The 23,531-nt window shown below is 40.0% G+C and overlaps 1 protein-coding gene across 5 annotated transcripts in view; it reads right to left on the bottom strand.

Moving 5' to 3' along the window:
- The window catches only part of orc4 (origin recognition complex, subunit 4), a 74,334-nt gene that overhangs the window by 21,661 nt on the left and 29,142 nt on the right, over positions 1 to 23,531 (bottom strand). For all 5 annotated transcript variants that reach the window (XR_013499497.1, XM_078227999.1, XM_078228002.1 and 2 more), the window contains 3 exons: positions 9,758 to 9,833; positions 7,876 to 7,961; positions 7,106 to 7,154 (listed from right to left, as the gene is read on the bottom strand). Coding sequence is in view for 4 of the 5 variants with exons in the window: in XM_078227999.1 (XP_078084125.1) it covers positions 7,106 to 7,154; positions 7,876 to 7,961; positions 9,758 to 9,833 (211 nt within the window). In the remaining variant the exon portion in view is untranslated. The remainder of the gene's footprint in view (positions 1 to 7,105; positions 7,155 to 7,875; positions 7,962 to 9,757; positions 9,834 to 23,531) is intronic.

Raw genomic sequence — 23,531 nt, 5'->3', positions numbered from 1 at the left:
AGGATAAAGCAATTTGATTGGCACCTCATCCACCAGTTTAAATGTTCACTCCCTCCATTACTATGGCAGAGGTGTATACCATCTACAAGATGAACGCTGAAATGTGTGTAGGGTTTTTCAACAGCGCCTTCCAAACCAAGAAGAACCAGCGCAGCAGACACAAGAGAAAACCACCTACTGTTCCCTTTCAAATTGCAACCCAGGGATTAAATCATCGTTCATTCAGTATTGCTGGATTTTAAAAATCCAGTTTATCTAGCAGCACTGTGGGTGTACCTATAGCATGCAGACTGCACTGGTTCAAGAAAAGGCCTCATCATCATCTTTCCAAAGGCAATAAATTCTCGCTTTGCCAGTGACACTCACATCTCATGAATTAAAGTTAAAGAAAAAGCTATGGGCACCCAGGTTCAGAGGGAAAAGCTGCCCCAAGATAATGCTTCAGCATCTGTAGGACATCAACATCACAATGAAAAAAAAAGTTCATGTAAATAAATTATGACAAAAGTTTTTTTTAATGTGTTGTTTTGAGGATTATATGAAAAAGAATATAGAGGGCAGTAAAGAAAAATGTTAAAATGGCCAGAAGAATTAGCTACACTTTTACAAATAATAGTGTGGAATTTGTATTATCAGCCAAAATAAGCAGACTGGACTGCAATTTAAAATCTCATTCAAAAAAATGGCACCTGCAACCTATTAGTAATCACCCAATAAACACTGACAGATGCTTAGGTACATGAGTCGGGTGGACATAGGTTTCTGACTCAGGGCAAAAATGTTACCAACTGAACCACCTAGGTTTGCAATGGAAAGGGCTGCAACAATAGGATGGATAGGGCAATGCGACAAATCTAAATGGCCATGAATATAACCAATGAATCCAGATGGCATAAACCAAAACCCAGTTTTCTCAGGTTTCCTATCACAAAAGTACATTCAACCTCAGTAAAAGATTGCACCCATTTGGGACCAATTGTCAAACAGTCGATAAGCTCAAGGAGCTGCCATTTTACTGATTGATATAATACATGAATAGCTGAAAAGAATAAAACCAGGTTGGTTGCACTGAGCCACTTTAGAAATCATGCCCAACAGACAGTAATGGAACAGGGAAAGCATTCAATATTTTAATCACTGTTCACTATTCTCTGGGATTCTCTCCTCAACAGGCACTGGCATAAAACAAGTCTTACTTTTTTTGTTGGCAAAAGGAGTCAATTTTAGGGAGCAAGAACAAACTTACTGCCAGGGAAAAAAACCTTTCACCTGCCTTGGGGAAAATCTATGTTTTGTGGCATATGACGGTGGGAAACATTACATTAGATAATTTTAACTTGTTATTTGAAGTTTGTCCATGACTTTAAAGTGGCATAATCATTCAATGTATACAAGCCACGCCAATAAAGGTAAAAGAGCATTAATATTTAGCACACTCACTAAGCAATCTCCAACATTAATCAAGCCAATTCTGAAGGTGGATCCAATTAGTTTTTTTGATGTGTTTATTTTACCTTTCTCCATTTAGAAACTATTTTAACTCTTTATAAATTATTTTATTTCCTTACCTTATAATATTTTAAAGGTTAGAATTCTTTGAAAATCAACCTTCAAAAAGCATTTTCATTTTGAAGATTCTGTCTTGATCAATATTCCATCAATCACTGAAAAACATCACTAACAGGGAACACCTCCGATTTACAGGAACAATATCAAACATATTCCTATGTAAACATGGCACTAACTTCCATTGACATTGCCCAGAAACACACACTGGTTTTCCAAAAAATAATTAGCCCATAGGATCCAGGGAAGACATCAGTCACGGTCCATTAAGCTATGCAGGTCTGCTTACCCAAAAGATACTCTACTGAAATGGCAACCATCCACTGACTTTAAATAGATCATCTCAATAATAGAGAATACTACAACATGTGCTTTTGTGTGAAGATACAGGCAAAGAAGAAAAATAGATCCAATTCATCCAAACAGGACATCTGGAAATAAAGAACTAACAATCTAACTTTAAATGAAGTCCAAAGGTTGTTTGCCCTTGTGCCAACAAATTCAAAGCACCTGACAGCATGCAATAGGAAACCACATTTGAAAGCAAAATTATTTAATATTGACTACCTACCCAAGAGTCAAGGGAGAGTTGCTCTTCTTACCACTAGATTTCAATATCTGCCAAACATTTTTGTCCACCTTGGTTTACCCAGGATTGAAACATAGAAACTAGAAGCAGGAGTAGGCCATTCAGCCTTTTGAGCCTGCTCCTCCTTTCATTTTGATCATGGTTTTCTTCTCACCTCAGTTCCAATAGGTTTACCCCACCTTATCCTCAAACTATGACCCCTAGTTCTGCATTCCCCCACTATTGGGAATATTCTTTCTGAACCTACCCTGTCTAACCCTGTTAGAATTTTATAAGTTTCTATGAGATTCCCTTTCACTCTTCTAAACTCCAGTGACTATAATCCTAACCAACTTAAGTCTCCTCTCATATGGCAGACCTGTCATCCCAGGAATCAGCCTGGTAAATCTTCGCTGTACTCCCTCTACAGCAAGGACATCCTTCCTCAGATAAGGACACCAAAACTGCACACAACTCTAGGTGTGGCCTCAGTGCCCTATACAATGAAGGCCAACATACCATTTGCCTTCTTGACTGCCTGCTGGACTTGTACGCTTACTTTAAGTGACTGATGGATGAGGACACCAAGGTTTCGCTGAGTGTCCAACTCTTTCAAGTTACACCCATTCGAGTAATAATCTGCCTTCCTAGTATTGCTACCAAAGTGGATAATCTCACATTTATCCACATTATGCTGCATCTGACATGCATATGCCCATACTCTCAGCCTGTTCAAATCACGCTGAAGCATCTCTGCATTCTCCTCATAGCTCACCCTCTCACCCAACTTTGTATCATCTGCAAATTTGGAATGATGCGTTCGGCTCCCCCTTCCAAATCATTAACGTATAATGTGCACAGATCCCTGCAGAACCCCACTAGTCACTGACTGCCAATCAGAAAAAAGACCCATTTATGCCGGCACTTTGCTTCCTATCAGCTAACTAGCTTTCTATCCACCTCAAGACATTATCTGAAATCCCGTGTGTTTTAATTTTATATAGTAGTCTGTTATGTGAGATCTTGTTGAAAGACTTCTGAAAGTCTAAATAAACCACATCCACTGGTTCTCCTTGGTCAACTCGACTAGTTACATCCTCAAAGAATTCCAATAGATTCATCGAGCATGATTTCCCTTTTGTAAATCTATTCTGACTTTGTCTGATTATACCATTGCCTTCCAAATGCTGAGTTATGAAATCCTTGATAATGGACTCTAGCATCTTCCCCAGTGCCAATGTTAAGCTCATTGGACTACAGTTCCCTGTTTTCTCTCCACCTCCCTTTTTGAATAGCAGGCTTATATTTGCTACCCTCCAATCTTTAGGAACCAGTCTAGAATCCAAATAATTTTGGAAAATAACCACAAATTGATCTACTATTTCCTGGGCCACTTCCTTAAGTACTCTGGGGTGAAGATTATCAGGATCTGGAGATTTATCCTTCAATCCCATCAATTTCCCCAAAACCATTTCTCAACTACTGCTAAGTTCCTTCAGCTCCTCACTAAAATTTGTTTCTCTCAGAACTTCTGATACATTATAGTCTTCCTTTGTGAAGACTGAAGCAAGGTACGAATTTAATTGCTCAGCCATTTCTTTATTCCCCGTTACGAATTCTCCTGTTTCTGACTGTAAGGGGCCGACATTCGTTTTTGTCAATCTTTTTCTCTTTACATATCGATAGAAACTTTGTCAGTTTTTATATTCCCCACTAGCTTACTTTCATACTCTATTTTTCTCTTCTTAATCAATCCTTTAGTCCTCCTTTGCTGAATTTTAAACTGCTCCCAATCCTCAGGTCTATTGCTTTTTCTTGCCAATTTGTATGCTCCTTCCTTGAATCTAGTACTGTGACTAATTTCCCTTGTAAGCCATGGTTTGGCCACAATTTTCTTATCACTCTTGCATCAAACTAGAATAAACAACTTCTGGAGTTCACGTATTCGTTATTTAAATGCTTGCCATTGCCTGTCCACATAGGATACCCTATGTTAAACACATATAGAACTTGGTTAGACCACACAGAGAACAGTGCTCAATTCTGGTCTCCACATTACACCAAAAAATATTAGAAGGCGTGGAGGGGCGGCCTCAAGGTGATACCAAAGCAGAATTTTTTTTAACTATCAGGGAAGAGTAAACAGGCTGGAGATTTTTACTTTGGTAAAGAGAAAGCTGAGAGGCGAACTGATAGAAATGTTTAAAATTCTGAATGGCTTTGATAGGAGCGGCTCGGTAGCACAGTGGCTAGCACTGCTGCCTCACAGCGCCAGGGACCCGGGTTCAATTCCCAGCTTGGGTCACTGTCTGTGTGGAGTTTGCACATTCTACCCATGTCTGCATGGGTTTCCTCCGGGTGCTCTGGTTACCCCCCACAGTCCAAAGATGTGCGGGTTAGGTGGACTGGCCATGCTAAATTGCTCCTTAGTATCAGGGGGACTAGCTAGGGTAAATGCATGAGGTTATGGGGGTAGGGCCTGGGTGGGATCGTAGCCTGTGAAGATTCAATGGGCCAAATGGCTTCCTTTTTCACTGTATACTAACACATGTGACAATAATAAATCAAATCAAAATGATAACATTCTATGATTGGGTAGGCATAGAAAAGATGTGTCCATTTACGGGGGTTCCAAAATTAGGGGCCACAGGTATAAGATAGTGATTAATTAATCCAATGGAGATTGCAGGAAAAGTACCTTTACTCAGATGGAAACTTGTTATCACAGAATAGTTGCAACAAATAGCATAAATGCCTTTAAGGGAAAGCCAGATAAGTATCTGAGGAAGAAAGGAATACAAGGAAATGCAGATAAGGTTAGTTGGACTGAAGTGAAGTGTGAGGAGACTCGTGTGGAGCATAAATACCAGCACGGACCACCTTGGCTGGATGACCTGTTCTGCCCTGTAAATTCTGGGTTTGGATCCCAAACCCAAAGGGCCCAGAATCTTAGGAAAAAAACCTTTGCACAATGCTGAAAAGCTTTGATGGAGGTCAAGAATATGAAACAAATGTTTTGGCAACCGATCATATACAGGGCAGGAAAAGACCATAATGACCTATTGGGCTGGTGTCTCGGAAATATGCCCCAAAACAGCAGCCATACCTCCCTTCCCACGATTTCTTCCAGCATTTACCCAACATCAGGCTTATCCTTAAGGAAAACTAGCTCCAAAAAAAAAAAGAGACCGAATTTGTCATATAGGCCCCTGTAGTTGTAATTTTTTTTCTGTGAACATACAATTCCATCATTAGCCGGAGCTAGTATTATTTGAATAGAACTCTCAAATCATTTACTCTATTTAAATGAAGCAAGCTCATGACCAAGGACAAATCACAGAAGCCAACGTGAAGGCTACAGGGCAATTTTCAACATGTTTGGATGCTTATATAATAAAATTCATGGGTCCACAGGTCAACCTTCTTCTATGGCTTTGTGACAAGAGATTGTATGAAATCTTACTCTGCTAGGATGTGAGGAAAATACTTCCTACATGCTCAGCATCTGTACTGGATTTGGTTCTTTATTTTTCCAGTAAAAATGGGCATCCATTATCTGTACTGACTCTTTGATAGATTTGAGAATATACTCCGACATCCGTTGGACGATGACAAAACAAAAGCAATGCATCGTTTTCTAAATTCAGCTCCTAACTATGTTGACAGTAACATCTGTAGTATAGAAAGATAAATCAGTTTGCAGCTAGTTTTAATATTGCAAAATGTAATTCTTCTGGAGGCTATTCATCCTCCATGCTATTTGTGGAGTGTTGTGCACTAAAAATTCAGTGAAGGCATGCGTCATTGCTTCATTTGGGTGGCATGGTGGCACAGTGGTTAGCACTGTTGCCTCACAGCACCAAGTACCCAGGTTCAATTCCGGCCATGGTTGACGGTCTGTGTGGAGTTTGTTCTCCTCATGTCTGCATGGGTTTTGTATTATTGTTTTCTGATGGCAGATGCTCCAGTTTCCTGCCACACTCCAAGATTTGCAGGTTGAGTGGATTGGCCATGATAAATTGCTCCTTAGAGTCCAGAAATGTGTTGGTTAGGGGGATGTGTGGGTTTACGGGGATAGGGTGGAGGGGAGGGCCTGGGTAAGATACTATGCCAGAGAGCCAGTGCAGAGTCAAAGAGCCATATGGCCTTCTTCTGCACTGTAGGGATTCTATGTTTGTGCAGTTTATTAGTGTTGAACATGAGATTTTGGATGCAACTAAGATGAAATCCAAATACTTCTGGTATCAGATGTTCCAAACTTGAACTTTGCAGAGCTGAATTAGCCAAGAAAAATCCAAATCCAGATTTAGATTTCTATCTAAATGCAGACCACCTGAACGGCATCCAAAGTTGAACTCTGAGATACTTATTCAAAAGGTTTATTAAGTCTGATTTGGATTATTCTTGGGTTTCCTTTGTTGCACGCAGAATTGAGAAAACTAAAAAGGAACAATGTAACATTGTTAACATAACCATCAGGAAATCCTAGTTTGAAGTTATGTGCGCGTACAGCTGAGCCAAACACCCAGGAAAATCCTAGGCTTGATCCCAGGATAGCCGACTTCCGCCAGAGCAGCAGTTTGGGATTAGTGGAAAGAGGGGCATTCTTGTTCCAATGGCAAGGAATGAGAGAAATAGAATTGGACATCTGCTGCTAAGTGACTGCAATGTAAAATGGGCCGGGGGGGGAGGGGGGGTAATCTCAGTCAAATTGTCTGCCAGCGCATATTGTGTAAATCCAAACATAAAGAGCAGTCATTTCAATGAGTTACTGGAAATGTGTCAACACGTGCAGAACTCTACACCGAGCAGCCACCATTTGATGCAGAAAACTGAGGTAAGGGAGGAATAGGGCAGAGTGGAAACAAGAACAAAAACTCAATCTACATCATTTTATATGATCCACAACCATTGTTATAATTAATTACCAAAATGAAAAGTCTGGTAAAACAACATACAAAAAAAAAGTACCTTTTTTCAAAGCCTCAAGAAGAAAAGCAAGATTTTCAGCAAAGCTCCCCTGCAATTAACAACATTTCCATGCGGTCAGTAGATTCTCTATGTACACACAGCAATGAAAAATACAATAACGTTTTAACCTCATGCTCCAGAATTCAGATATCCCGAGGACAGTACGATGTGGTACTTTGGTATTGCATCAATTGACAGGCTGGGTTTCTCCTCTTAGGAAAAAATTGGTTGCGAGGAGTAATCTGATATAAAAGGTTTTGATAGAGTGGATACAAAGGGCATGATTTCTCTTGCATGAAGACCATAACTAGAGGCCATCAATACAAGATCATCATCAACAAATCCACCAGGAAATTCATAAGAAACACCTTGATGCAAAGTGTACAAGAATGTGGAACTTGCTCTCACAGCGAGTGGTTGAAGAAATTTTATGGATGCTTTTAAGGGGATGCTAGACAAGCATCAGTCTTCCTTATTATAAAAATGAATTGACTGTAAAATTGATCATGGCACCTGTACTGTTGTTAGTTGGCTAACATGGTGCTCCAGGAGAAGTACGGCAGATGCACAATTTTGGTTTATTTCTTAATCATACGTCAGCCACCTTTATGTAACTTAAAAATGGACGCAATTGATTTCAAAAGGTAAAGCAAGAATGCTGATATTAAGCTAGAACTTAAAAAATATACACTGCTGTTTCTACAAAAACATGAGCACATTATTATAACATGTCACATTACAAAACATCAATCTTGTATACAATGACTTACAAAAACTTTATCTCCAACAACATTCTCAAGCTGGAGCTGTCGTGTAACTTCTTTCAATGCAATCTTGTCATCTGTTTGTAATAAACCTAAAACGTAACCAAATAAAATGGCTGTGATTTCATTTATTCACCATCTGTACAAACAGGGAGTATAATAATTTTAGGGTTAACAAAGTAGAACACTTTTTTTTAAAAAGGAAACATTCATCATGCACATCTAAGATTTTAAGGGGGCCAAGAGAAACCTGGAAAGGGACAGAACTGCAGAGGTAACACACAATGCCAAAAGACACTTCCAACATTACTGGACAGTCAAGAGAGCATAATCAAACCCGAGGCAGTTTGCACAGATTTGAGCACAAGAAACAGAAGATGGTTAATATGGTAAATTACTTCTTGAGGGTTTTGATAAAAGCAGGGCAACACTAACAATATACAATCCAAGAACAAAAATACACATTGGATACTCAGGGCTGTTAGTAGAACTGCTACTGCACTGAAGTGAGGTCGAAGCCAATGAAAATTTTAAATATTATCCTTAAAGAAAGCCAACCTGTTTCAGAAATGGTAAATTTTATATGACCAACCGCAGGTGTTTATTTTTTAAAAAGTAGAGGATGTAACATTCATAGCTGGCAGTAGAGACCGGAAGGAAGTAATAAGATAGTCTACCTACACTTTCAAAAATGTCTTCAATTAAAAACAAACTGCATTTTTTTAATTCATTAGATGTGGGTGTCTCTGGTTAGGTGAGCATTTATTGCCCAACACTAAGTGCCTTGGAGAAGGTGCTGGTGTGCTGCCTTCTTGAACCACTGCAATCCATGTGTGGGTATAATGTCACCTCCTTTTCTGCATATGTTATACATCTGCTGAATCCATTTCTATCCTCTGTTCTCAATCATTTTGCTGACTGTTAACACAGACCCTACTTCTAGCATCTATGTTCTACATCTATTCTTGAACTTATCTGCCACACTTTGTCCAAAGTCACCTTTTGATTACCTTGTATCCTGCAAAATGTTTTTCGCCCGGTCATGTAGAAATTGGAGTGCAGTCCAAAAAGATTTGCAGTGTCCTTTATGAAATGAATTTGACTGCACCTCATTCATCCTGATGGGTGCAAGCCTTTCATGAAATTGCCAGAAATTTGTCACCACTGTCGTAATTTTTCAATGAAAATCACAATGACAACATAGCAAAGAAAAAGTGTATAATGGCAATGTGTCCAGAAAAAAATTGAAAACTACAGTTTGGTTTGTTTTTGTTAGCTTATGTTTCAGTGCTATTGTTAACTGGAGATTAAGCACAAAATGAAGAATTATATCTGCTCAAAAGTTTGTTCCCAACAATTCGACTTTCTTTCTTCTGAGCTGTATCTTTGATACAGAAAAAGCAATTAAAATAAAACTGATGGATGTAACAGATATTCTTTTTCTCTCTCCCACCACATCAAAACAAACTGCACACCATGAGAGCCTGGTTCCAACTGACATATCAAAAGAAAGTTATTCAATTTCAAATGATTTGGGAGGATGCAATAAGGAAGAGCTTGAATGTCAATCTCCTTGTTTCAATATGCCAAGGGTAATTTTTACAGCTGTAGTGTACAACTGGTGTCGCCGATCTGGTACCCAGTCTAGAAAATGCTCAGTTTGCTTTTCCATTTGACTTCAATAGAAAAGAAAAATGGTTTGGATTCTGCAACTGGAACCTAGGCTGCAGTGTTGGTTGTATGCTCCAATGATAGGCTGAATATTAGATCCCATCAACTCTTCCCCCTAAATCCACAGTCCTCTCCAGTACAAGGAAGCTAAACATCGTCAGTATTTATACAAACAGCGATAACGATGAATCTGACTTTTCTGGAGAAAGTGACTTACCATTTAAGTGCACTTGCAGAAGATTCTCCTTAACTTGTTTCATTTCCATAAGTTCCTTCAACACACTCCTCAGCAGCTAAAAAAACAAAAAGAGAACATTTCAGAACCCAAGCTTCAACTTTGTCAGAAAGCAGCTTCTTTTTCTGACCTTAACCACTGAAAAATACAGTAAGAGCCCCAGATTTTCAAATTGAAGATTTCCAAATTAATGTCTGGTTCCAACTGGTATGACCATTTTAGTGCTGGTGCAATTTACACTTTTGGTGTTTATCTCTGACCCACTGAGATTGTTTTGTTTTTAATTTTTGGCAGAAGCAAAGAATAATGTGACAATTGTTAAATTATGCAAAAGGGTTGGTTTACATTTATGCTGAGATCAAAGCCAAATTCAGAGAACATTTTATATCAAAATACCAAATACATGAAAATAAATTTTCCATAAGTTCTCATTGTGAAAAAAGACAGATGGAAAGATAGATTTGCATTTATGTAAAACCTTTCACAACCCCAGAGTATTCCACAGCATTTTACAGTCACAGACCGACTCTTGGAAGCATAGCGGCTGTTATAAGACTTTGGGGATAATCTTTTTCTGGACACATTGGCATTATATAGCCTCCGATATGGCCAAGATGAGGTCTTAAATTGAAAGACCAGTTTAATAATTTGATAAAATAAACACCTTATACATTTATCATATTCAAAAACACATCACACTAAGAAAACACTCATGTACAAAACCCATTCATAAAAACGTAATTCCCCTTAAGTGGTCAATCTGTTATCAAGTCAAACAAAAACGTATCCACTTACAACAAGGACTGATGATCCTTCAATAATCCCTGAAAACTGTCGAAGTGTGACCCAGCTCCCCTGCTGAGATTGGTTGTTCTGGAACATTTGAAACTCAGCCAATTTTCAGAATAGGCCCAGCTATCAAAACACATCCTGGGAAATGTCAACAATAGAGTCAAGTGAAACTGAAGCACCAGCTGTAGTTGCTGTGCAGTTCCATTTCAAAGCAGAATGTCAATTAATGTATTTTACCAAGTGCTTAGATGTATTTTAACATTCAACAGGGTGTTTTTTCCCCAACGTTAAAGATCACTGGATATTTAAATCTGAGTCTAAAACATGACAGGAGAGTTTCCCCCCACATTTTGAACCAGTTTTGAGTGCATTATGACACTTCTTCCATTGGAAAAAAGTGCTGCAATATGTCAACACTTACACAATGGTGGTCAATGCCATGGTCAACTTATCTTTGTATTCAATCACTGCAGTAATAACACATCTAATTTTCAATACAGCATCTAACCATTGAAACGGAAAGCAAACCTTTCTTTGTATTTCAAATTCAGTCAATGAAAGAATTCCAGTAACAGATGACACTTTTTGTTTGGTGCCCCAGTTGGAACTGGAGTCCCCGAGTGTTTCACAACTGAGGGAGGCAGTGGCGTAGTGGTATTGTCACTAGACTGGTAATCAAGAGACCCAGGGTATTGCTCTGGGGGCCTGGGTTCAAATCCCGCCATGGCAAATGATGAAATTTGAATTCAATAAAGATCTGGAATCAAAAATCTAATGATGGTCATGAACAACATCTCTTCCTGAAACAGCCTGATGCCATACATTGTATGGGTGGCATTGCCATGAGATAGTATGGATGCCCAAAGGCTCACCCCCACAATGAATTAGGCAAAGACAGAATTTCTGAGTGCAGGCTCGCGACTCACACACATATCCCGCTACAAAAATCCCATACGTCAGGAATCCCAGGACTGGGTCCCACCCACTATTTTGAAATCACTTCCACCTCCATTCTAGCATGGATGGAAGCATAAAAATTCAGGCGTTTAGAGTGGTTTTCAGGTTAGAATCAAACAGTACAACATCACAGAAGGAGGCCATTCAGACCATTATGCACATGCCAGCCCTCTGGGGTAAAGCCATCCAACCTATTCCACTCCTCTGCTTTCTCCTTATTTACACTAAAAAAAACAGTTTGAACATTTCAATCAAATCTCTTCTCAACCCTCATTACTCTGAGGAAAAGCAATCTTCTCCAATCTGTTCACATGACTGAGGCCCCTGACAGAATTCGAGTAAATCTCTTCTGCACATTTTTTCCAAGAATTGCACACTATACTCCCACTGAGGCCTAACCAATGCTTAATGAAGGTTTAGCATAAAGTCGCAGGAATTGGCCAAACAACCACTCAAACCTCCTTCAATAAGACAATGACTAATCTTTGGCCTCCATTTCCCCACTCAATCTCCATATTTCTCAAACCCTAGAGTCCAAAAATCTATCCTTCCTTTTGTACCTTGCCACTATTAATAAGTTCAAGAATCCCATATTCTTTAAAAATAAAACAGCCTTCTCAATTTGTCCAGCCACCAAGGGCAGAGGAGGCAGAAGACAAGCAGAGTGGGAGAAAGAGTTCAACAAAACATGTATAACAGCAAATAATGAGGCTTGACCAAAAGTTCCATACAGAAATAAATGATAACGTGGGACTAAAAACGAGGAGGTTAATATCAGTAGAGAAACTGAAGAGAAAAATCCAACAAATCACCTGGATCTGATGACCTGCACGCTAGGGTTCTAAAAGAGATAGCTGCGGAGATGGTGGATGTGCTAGCTATGATTTTCCAAAATTCCTCAGATTCAGGAATGGTCTCATGGATTGGAAGTTGGCACACCACTTTCCAAAAAAGGAGGGAGGGGGAAAACACGAAACTACGGGTCAGTTAGCCTAAAATCAATTGTTGGGAAAATACTGGAATCTATTATTGTCTTAACAATTTACTTAAAAAAGAATAGGGGATACTAAAGGGAAATCCTGTCTGATGAACGTATTACTGCTTTTTGAGGATGTAACTGGTAGGGTAGATAAAAGAGACCAGTAGAAGTAGTATACCTGGATTTTCAAAAGGCATTAAATAATGTGTCACGCAAAATAAGAGCTCATGGAGTTAGAAGTAACATAGTAACATGTGTAGTGGATGGGTTAATGCATAGAACACAGAGTGGGCATAAATGAGGTTTTTTCAAGTTGGCAGGCAGTGAATAGTAGAGTACCACAAGAATCAGTGCCTCAGCTTTTTGCAATCCATTTCAGTGACGTAGATGGAGAGAGAAAGAGAGTCATGCATCTAAAGTTTGCTGATGATAGCAAGCTAGTTAGAAAGGTAACCTATGGGGAGGACATGGAGGCTGCAGAGATGTAGAGACAGGTTAGATGAATGGACAACATGACGGGGTATAATATAAGGAAAGGTGAAGTTATTCACTTTGGTTGCAAGAAAAAAAACACTTTCTCTTAGAAAGGGTGAGAAACTTTAAGTGTTGATGTTCAAAGAGATTTGGATGTTCTGGTACAAGGAATGCAAGAAGTTGGCACGCAGATAGAGCAGGCAATTAGGAAGGCAAACGGCATGTTGGCCTTTAATGCAAGAAGATTGGAATACAAGAATAAATAGGTTTTGCTGCAGTTGTGCAGGGTACTGGTAAGACCACATCTGGAGCACAGTGTGCAGTTTTGGTCTGCATGTTTATTGATCGGACCACCCACCATATTTGGCAAACGACTTTGAACTTGTAACAGATCACACAAGTGAGTCAGGAATGTTTGTGTCCCACCTTCAAAACAGCAGCAGAGAAAATCAGAAATCCATCAAACCAGCTGCAGTCAATTAAGCAGCCAGCCATGGTAATAAACAGTAATACCTTGAAAGTGGGAGAGGGACTTTCCTCAATCTGTTCCAACTAAGAGCTCACCCAAGAACCAACCTCCTAAAATTTAGTTACACAAAACCTTGCATCTTACTGAGAATCCTCTGTTACAGAGATTCACTTCAACCAAATGCATCAACTCATCTAAGAAATTCCAGGCCTGCTATGAAAGACAGACTGGGGCAATTATAAACAGTATTGTTTCTTTCTTTTCTTCCTCTTTATCTAATCTTTGTGAGAGTGATAGCATGCGTGAGCATCTGTGCATTTAAACTTCTGGAATAAGTGTGGGATAATAAATAATCTTCGGTATTTTAAAATTCACAAAACAGTTTGTTGCTGGGATTATTTAAACTAGGACAATCACTATTGATGGTAAAAGTACATGCACATCACATACAAAAACGAATTGATCATGGGACCTTAAAAACACACAACCTCTACCATCTGAAAGAAAGCAGATGCATGGGAGCACCACCATTCAGTTCAGTGTTTGCGCGTCCTTGGCTGGTCACTGAGACTGTGGCAGAGTTTTTTCTAAATTCCATAAGAATCCAGGATTAAGTTGCAGCCCATTTAATTGCAATTGCTGGAGTAAAGTTCTCCTTGAATGTAATCAGTCTCTTCTACAAGTCATGAGTTTTGCACACAAGGTTCCTTTCAATGGAAAATTCAATATCGTTATGCCGGATTTTTAAACTATAAAGAGAATAGCGCCTTAACTTGGGAGAAAAGAGATTGAAGTTCCTTACTGCTTAATTGGCAGATTTTCCAGATCACTCACTGCTTCTCTCTTTAGCAGCTTGTATAACCTCTCTCCCCACTGCCCCCCCTTCCAACTGTCCCACCATTTATCTGATGTCTGAACAGATAGTTGCTTCTGTTTCGTGGTCAAGGGATAGGTAGATTCTGTAATATCCCACTCAGTGATCACCAAATGAGTCATTATCCACCTTGATAAGATAGGAGAACATATCTCCACTGTTGGGAGACTTTGGGAGATAGTCTTATAGAAATGCAAATACTACGTCCAGTACATTTCAGTATATACCTTTGAATTGGTTCTTGACATCTTAACATGTGAAATTCCAGAGAAGGATATTGCGGCATGTCTGAATTGCAATTCACAGTGGAACCTACTCGGAGCTGGTTAACTTTCAATACCAGATGTCAGTTGACTTGTGGCAGCCATTTTTATTCCGCTTCTTTTTTTGAATAAAATGTCATATTAGATAGTTTAGTATATGTTTAGTCATATGGTGAAATTACAGGTTAATACCACTCATGCACAAGCCACATCATCATGACAACATGTAGACAGCCTAACCAAACAGACCATGACTGGGAGTGTTGAGGAAGGACGAAGATTTCCTTGAGGGGACGAGGGGAATTCCTGCTGTTTCTGGTCCACAGGAGTACCACTTACCTTGGGGCACTGACAGCTCCTCCTCCTTTGCAATGCCGAATTTTCTGGCCCGTAGGAAACACATGCAACACCAGTTAACTTCAAATCAGTGACAGAATTGGGGCGGCATGGTGGCACAGTAGTTAGCACTGCTGCCTCACAGCGCCAGGGACCCGGGTTCAATTCCCGGCTTGGGTCACTGCCAGTGTAGAGTTTGCACATTCTCCGTGTGTCTGCGTGGGTTTCCTCTGGGTGCTCCAGTTTCCTCTGGGTGCAACAGTTTCCTCCCACAATTCAAAAATGTGCTGGCTATGTGTATTGGCCATGCTAAAATTCTCCCTCAGTGTACCCGAACAGGTACCGGAGTGTGGTGACTACGGGATTTTCACAGTAACTTCATTCAGTGTGAATGTAAGCCTGCTGTGACTGATAAATAAATAAACTTTAGAATTGTAGGCACCCAATTTAAATATGCTGATAAGCATCTAGCCCCTTCACAACAGGACACTGACATCCATCACTTTTCCCGTACTGGTGAAATAAAACACCATAATTTTTACTGGCATATGACTATCAATTCCAATGAACCTTTCGCCAGCTATGGAACGGAATATTCACCCTTCGATAAATGCCACATTTTATACAATTCCATTCCATAAGTTTAATGTCAACGTGAATAATTTATTAAATCAGTCTGCATAAAAACATAATTTTAATATATATTATTTAAATCACCTGCAATCAAAAGGAATAATAAACCTCTGGCTCGAAAAGCACAGAACAAAACTTATGCAGCAAATCACAGCTTTGCAATTAGTCATCCATCTAAACACCATCTTTGCTTTGAAACATAAGAATGGCGAACTAAAGGATCATTCCACCCATTAAAGTGCATTTTCCAAACTCACTCATTGTAATCACTTTCTGAATGCCCTGAATGTTTCGGCCACTACCACTCAGACTGGTAGATTCTCTCTCAATGCAAACATGTATACAACTGTTTTGTAATGAGAAGTTCTTCCCAACAACAGTTCAAAATTATTTCCATGAATTGGTATCATTTGCTCTGGGTACTTTTTGAACTTTTTCTTATTCCATTAAAGCTTTGGGTCCCCTTTAACTTCCCTTTCTGTAGAATACATGTCAGGTCTCAGCCAATGAAGCAAAATATCACGTATGTCTTCTTAACCACCTTATCCATCTGTCCTGCTACCTTCAGGGATCTGTGGACATGCACCTGAAGGTGCCTCTGTTCCTCTACATTTCGCAGAATCCTTCCATTTACAGTGCCTTGCTTGTCCTCCCAAATGTATTACGTCACACTTCTTCAGATTAAATTTCATTTGCCACTAATGCCACCTGACCAGTTCATTGATATCTTTCTGCAGTTGACAGCTTTCTTCTTCATTTGCAAACTTACATTTTGAATCTAATTCATGAATATATGCCACAAACAGCAAAGAATGTAGTATTGAGCCCTGCAGAGGTCCCACAGGAAACAGGCTTCTAGTGTTGTGAATATCTAGCTGCATCCAGTGTTGTGAATATCCAGTTGGTGAAGAAAAAGGAATGCTACTGAAGCTTTTCATCATACACGTCAACAGGACACATGCAAGATTGCCAAATTTCAAAAGGGAACAACTGATATGGAATGAGAAATGGGGTGCTGACTGGTTGGCAAGTCAGTTCTGATTTGTCGAGATATAGTAAGAAGTCTCACAACACCAGGTTAAAGTCCAACAGGTGTATTTGGTATTGTCATGGCAAATGCACAAGCAAGCTGGCAGAAAGATTCGACCGCATGTCTTTCCTCATATTACTAAAGTTCTGCGCTACCAAGTGACTATTTGAACATCGAGCTAATGGATTTTAGTACACAACTTTTAGTTTTAGGACTATAACATTTAGGTTGCTTGGTGTCTTACAAATAAGTCTGGAGGCTTGTATGGTTGAACATAAACAGTTTATTGGTAACCATTAACAATATCCAAGGTACTGCCAGGCATGGAAGCTGCCTCCGTGGGCGGCACGCTGGCGCAGTGGTTAGCACTGCTGCCTCAGCGCCCAGGTTCAATTCCGGCCTTGGGTCACTGTCTGTGTGGAGTTTGCAGTTTCTCCCCACGTCTGCGTGGGTTTCTTCCCACAGTCCAAAGATGTGCGGGTTAGGTTGATTGGCTATGCTAAACTGACCCTCGTGTCAAGAGGATTAGCAGGGCAAATATGTGGGGTAACGGGAATAGAGCCTGGGTGGGATAATGGTCGGTACATACTGATGAGCCGAATGGCCTCCTTCTGTACTGTAGGGATTCTATGATTACAAGCTGGCTCCTTCCGGAATCTACTACGCACGCACACAGTCTACTATCATGTGCCATGTGACCCTCTACATCATACTGTGGGTGGTACCGTTCTTCAGTCCCACATGACTCTTGCTCTGCCAAATATCCTTATGCTGCAGTTGTATGTTTATAAGATCAGAGAGAGAGTGCTATAAAAGGAAGCTGGAGCCAAGCGTTTGCAATCCTTTTTCAAACAAGGGCAGTCCAGAGAGACGTTTTATTTTGGGAGGTAGAGTTAAAATATTTTAAACATATTTGGGAAGCCCTGAACGGTTGTAAAATCTTTTTTTTTAAACTTAGGAACTAAATTGTAAATGAGAGATAATTAACTTAAAGGTTGGGTTTCGGACTGCCCAGATAAAGCTGCGGTCATCCTGGAGATGGGAAGGTTCCCTGTTTTCAATTTATCTGTTTTTTTGTTGAAAGTTGTTAGTTGCTGTTTGGACCTCATGTGGTTTGCAGTTCATGCAGAAGTTAGCCAAAATAAAGTTTATTTATTTGTCACAAGTAGGCTTACATCAACAGTGCAAAGAAGTTACTGTGAAAATTCCCTAAATAGACAGACAGCACTGCAAGCAGACTATAACAGTAACTTCATCATTGACCATTTGAAGGTAGGTGAGGCTTAATCCCAGTTTGAATTTGTGTGGAACAGAAGCTGGAAGATAGCCGAGTTAGAAGTTCATGGGAGAATCTATGGTAGGCCCCAGTGTCTTCTTGTAAAAGAATGTAACCAGCAGATTAGCTTGGAAGTATTGGAAAAGTAACCGGAACAAGGGACTGAGTTATCCACAGTCAAGAGATGGCAAATTAAAGTTTTATCTGAGAATAGCTGGAGCGGAGGGAAATTCTCCAGAGGACAGTGGCAAATATATGGATGATCCCTTCAGAATTAAATAACTTTCAAGATTTCTGTGTCTTTAAGAATTCTTGGGGGAGGAGGAAGTAAACCAGAATGCATACGCAGTTGTAAGTTATAGTGTTAACTTACCCATATTTGCCTTGTTTACGACAGTAAAGTTCGTGCTTTGCTAAAAAAAGTGAAATCTTGTGGTGTCATTCTATTGGATAAAATGAGGTATTTGAATTTCTTTTTAAAGGTTTATGGTCCTAACTGGATTGTAACACCAGTCAGCTAATGACCATAATCTTTCGCTTCCTGCCAGAGTCAATTTCAGATCCAACTTGCCATTTTCCCTTTGATCCTATGAGCTTTTAATTTCCTAACCAGGTTGCCAGGTGGGACCTAAATCCACATAATCTACATAAAACACTCTAATCTCATCAGCCCTCCTCAAAAAAATTCACTCAAATTCATCAGACACGACCTGTCTTCAACAAATCCTTGCTCCATTCCTTGATTAACTGTGCCTCTCTGAATGACAATAAATCTCAATATTTTTTTTCCAATAATTTGCCCCCTACCAAGGTTAGGCTGACTTGCCTGTAATAACTCAAGCAATCCCTTCTGCTCTTTTTACAAAGAATGGTGCAATGTCAGCAGTCCTCCAATACTATGCCTGCAGCCATAGAGAATTGGAAAATTATGTTCAGATCCTCCACTATTGCCCCTCTTAACGATCAGGATACATTTCACTCGGTCTGGTGTTTTAACCACTATCAAGGATACTAAACACTTTAATAGCAGAAACGTTTCAAAATAAAGTTTGGAAGAGAGATTTATCTCAGTAGGAAATTTGTAGCCTTAAAATTTAGTAATATTTATGTTCATTACTGGTAAGTTGTTTATTTAGAAATAATTTCTTCAGAAATTTAATCACAAGACAGATATGAATGAGGAAAAGCCGGATAGCCCATCCATTCAAAGAAAACAGACATAGAACATAGAACCCTATAGTGCAGAAGGAGGCAACTGGGCCATTGAGTCTGCACCGACAACAATCCCACCCAGCCCTATCCCCTAAACCCCATGCATTTACCCTAGCTAGTCCCCCTGACACTAAGGGGCAATTTAGCACAGCCAATTCATCTATCCCGCACATCTTTGGAGTGTGGGAGGAAACCAGAGCACCCGGAGGAAACCCACGCAGACACGGCGAGAACGTGCAAACTCCACACAGATAGTGACCCAAGCCGGGAATCGAACCCGTGTCCCTGGCGATGTGAGGCAGCAGTGCTAACCACTGTGGCGCCCAAAAGTATTACTCCTTAAATTAGTATCCAGCACTTATTGGACATGTCCAATATAACTATAGGCCGGTCAGCTTAACGTCTGTAGTAGGGAAAATGCTGGAATCCATTATTAAAGAGGAGATAGCAGGGCATCTGGATAGAAATGGTTCGATCAATCAGACGCAGCATGGATTCATGAGGGGAAAGTCGTGCTTGACGAACATGTTGGATTTTTATGAAGATGTGACTAGGGCGGTTGATGGAGGAGAACCGGTGGATGCGGTGTTTTTGGATTTCCAAAAGGCGTTTGATAAGGTGCCCCATAAAAGGCTACTGAAGAAGATTAGGGCACACGGAGTTGGGGGTAGTGTGTTAAAGTGGATTGGGGACTGGCTATCCGACAGGAAGCAAAGAGTCGGAATAAATGGGCGTTTTTCCGGTTGGAGGAAGGTAACTAGTGGCGTGCCGCAGGGATCGGTACTCGGGCCGCAACTGTTTACCATTTATATAGATGATCTGGAGGAGGGGACGGAGTGTAGGGTAACGAAGTTTGCAGACGACACAAAGATAAGTGGAAAAGTGAATCGTGTGGAGGACGGAGAAGATCTGCAGAGAGATTTGGACAGGCTGAGTGAGTGGGCGAGGATATGGCAAATGGAGTATAACGTTGAGAAATGCGAGGTTATACACTTTGGAGGAAATAATAACAAATGGGATTACTATCTCAATGGAAACAAATTAAAACATGCTACCGTGCAAAGGGACCTGGGGGTCCTTGTGCATGAGACGCAAAAGCCCAGTCTGCAGGTACAACAGGTGATCAAGAAGGCAAATGGGATGTTGGCCTATATTGCGAGGGGGATAGAATATAAAAGCAGGGATGTCTTGATGCACCTGTACAGGGCATTGGTGAGGCCGCAGCTGGAATACTGTGTGCAGTATTGGTCCCCTTATATGAGGAAGGATATATTGGCATTGGAGGGAGTGCAGAGAAGGTTCACCAGGTTGATACCGGAGATGAGGGGTTTGGATTATGAGGAGAGGCTGAGGAGATTGGGTTTGTACTCGTTGGAGTTTAGAAGGATGAGGGGGGATCTTATGGAGACTTATAAGATAATGCGGGGGCTGGATAGGGTGGAGGCGGAGAGATTCTTTCCACTTAGTAAGGAAGTTAAAACTAGAGGACACAGCCTCAAAATAAAGGGGGGTCGGTTTAAGACAGAGTTGAGGAGGAACTTCTTCTCCCAGAGGGTGGTGAATCTCTGGAATTCTCTGCCCACTGAGGTGGTGGAGGCTACCTCGCTGAATATGTTTAAAGCGCGGATGGATGGATTCCTGATCGGTAAGGGAATTAAGGGTTATGGGGATCAGGCGGGTAAGTGGTACTGATCCACGTCAGATCAGCCATGATCTTATTGAATGGCGGGGCAGGCTCGAGGGGCTAGATGGCCTACTCCTGCTCCTATTTCTTATGTTATGTTCTTATGTCACTGCTGTTACTTTCAGTATCCACTCTGCAAGGCATGCAACATATTTATCATTCTGTGGAATAACTCCTAAACACCCATATAAATTTCCCTCACTGGTTTGAATATGTACCCGCTTGCTCAGCTGTTATTTTTATTTCAATTATCATTGCAAATCTTAAATCTTCACTCAAAATTCAATCTTCACATTATTTATGATTTTATTCCCTGAACGTCTTCCATGGCATCAATGTCTCCCATTAACAGAACCGGACGCAAGGTAAAGACTAACCAGAGCACTACACTGCTTCAACCATTGCATGTCATTCATTATTTCATATGCTTTGTTAATTGCTTTAGCAGTGATCAGGTATGTTTAGTGGAGTCAACTAAAATCCCTAAATCTCTTCCAACTTCACTCTTACCCATTTCAGCTTTCTTTCTTTGTATAACACTGTCACTTAAATTTCACCTGACATTGTTCGAACTGTAAAGCATTAACTCTAATTATAGCCAATGAGCAAGTGTGTAAGGAGCTACATCATGGCCACTGCACACTGAAGGAAAATGACTGAGAACCATCTTAAAGATTAGCTCTAGCTATATCCTGGTCTTACTTAACCTTGAGAAATAGTTAAATGTGTTTTCAACTAAAGACCATTGCCTGCAGCTCGATCGCTTCTAATATAAAATAGTTAACAAATCCAGAGATAAAACCATGATAACAGATTGTGGTAGCAGTGACTACACCCACAAAGGAACAGTAGAAAACATCGGAATAAGCCTCAAGTAAAGCCCATCAACAGCACAGCTCAGCAGGTGAAGGACTTATCCAGCAGCTGAGTAAAGTGACAATGCAGCCGTCCTCTTCTATTCAACTCCAAGGACCACAGCAGGATATTGCAGATCTTTCATTTCTCTTTGGGGAGAAGCTAGAAAATGTGGGAACAGGATACAGCAAGAATGATGGTGAAAAGCCCAAAAATATTATTCTGGATCTCAATTTAATCTTTCAGGAAAGAGTTCTAGAGGATGAAGCCGCTACAGAAGAGCATGATCTGTTGGAAGATGAGGTTTGAAACTACACCTTTTGATTCTACCGCCAATGATTGTGAAGCCTTCGATACCATTAAGGAGAATCACCAAACAGCCAAAAGAAAGCTAACAAGGGAGAATGAGATGCTTATTTCCAAACTGGATCAAACCAGTAGTGATTCAGAGGTCGTAAATCCGTACAAACATAAGCTAGTGCCTGCATTTGGATCTCATCAGTAAGCTATGGAAGTGCTTGAGCCTCTTTTCAATAAGGAAGCAGAGGCCCAAACTGCACAGCTTCTACAGCTGGAGAGTACTTTAGAAAAACTTAAAAGTAGAGCACAAAATGGAGCTCAAAAATCTTAAGATTAATTGAACTACAGAAGGCCAACTGAAGCTAGCTGACTGAAGATTTGGAATATTGGATAAATTTTCCTTCATATAAACTGAATTTAAAATCCCAATTATGTTAGCTGTTGGCATCGATGAAATACTTGCTAAAACAAACATGTTTTTGTTTTACATTAGACATTTTGAAGGGCAGCCATATCACCTGCCTTTGTAATTATTTTAAAATATGGATAATGTGACGCTACCGTGCCTTTAAAAATGTATTTTTTTAAAATCATGTTCTCTGCAGTTATAAGCAGCATTTTGTTTTTCATTATGGCACTGACTACCTGATAATATGTCCTTTTTATTGTTGCTTGAATGATTTAAAAGGGGTTTTGTTTATTCTTAATCTGGGGCAAATGCAGTTTCTGGGAGTTTACAAACTTTTTGAAGTGTTGCAGGAAGATTGATTAACAAGTCAAGGTCAGGTAGGTAGTTCCTTCGCAGAGCAATCCAAGAATTCATTTTCAGCTTTAGATCGAATCTGTTGGACTCGAGAATGAAAAGTAGTATTTCTGTGCTTCTCTCCCTGGTGTTGGGAATTCTGCTGGCTGCTGTTTAGTTAGAAGCTGTTTGGACTGCAGACTGGAAGCAATCTCTCTCATCTCTGGAGGGAGAATTTTGCTGTCAGTGGTTTGCTAGCTCGAGGCCAGCAGTGACATTATTGCTACCTCAAGGTGCTGGGAATTTCCAGAATAAAGAAGTCAGAGTTTCAATTCTCAAACTAAAGGACAAATTCGTAGCAGGTGTTGCAGTGCTGGAAAATCCAGCATCACATGAGATTTTCTGTGCTAAACCAGAGACAGGTGCACGTTTAGAAGTACCTTTGTTGTGTTGGAGCAGTGCAGTAAGCTGTTAAGGTTTATACAATATCATGGTTGTTTTGTTCTTGTTTGTGATTGGTAAAAGTTATTGCTAAATTTCTATGCGTTCACTGTATTCTTAATTAAACTTTGATAAAAGCACCCCAGTGGGTCACTTGAATCATACCCAAAGTGAAGCATCTTATGTTTACCCTAGCCAAATTCAAAGTGCAAAACTTATGGTCTAGGCTGACTTCATAAACTACCTTGGAGTTTCAGACCTAGATTATAAAAATAAGGATTAAAAAGTAGTTTACATTTAAAAAGTTAGTAATAAATTCCTTATTCCAATAAACAAACTGTTGCAAATGTACTGCACATAACCTTTGGCTTTATTATTTGACCTGGTTAAGATTTACTTCAGTAGCTATTTCTTGAAATAGTTTCAATTTCAAAAATTC

The sequence above is a fragment of the Mustelus asterias genome, chromosome 14, assembly GCF_964213995.1.
Source record: "Mustelus asterias chromosome 14, sMusAst1.hap1.1, whole genome shotgun sequence".
NCBI lineage: Eukaryota > Metazoa > Chordata > Chondrichthyes > Carcharhiniformes > Triakidae > Mustelus > Mustelus asterias.
The sequence above is the reverse complement of the archived record's forward strand: the minus strand, read 5'-3'. Positions and strand labels throughout refer to the sequence as shown.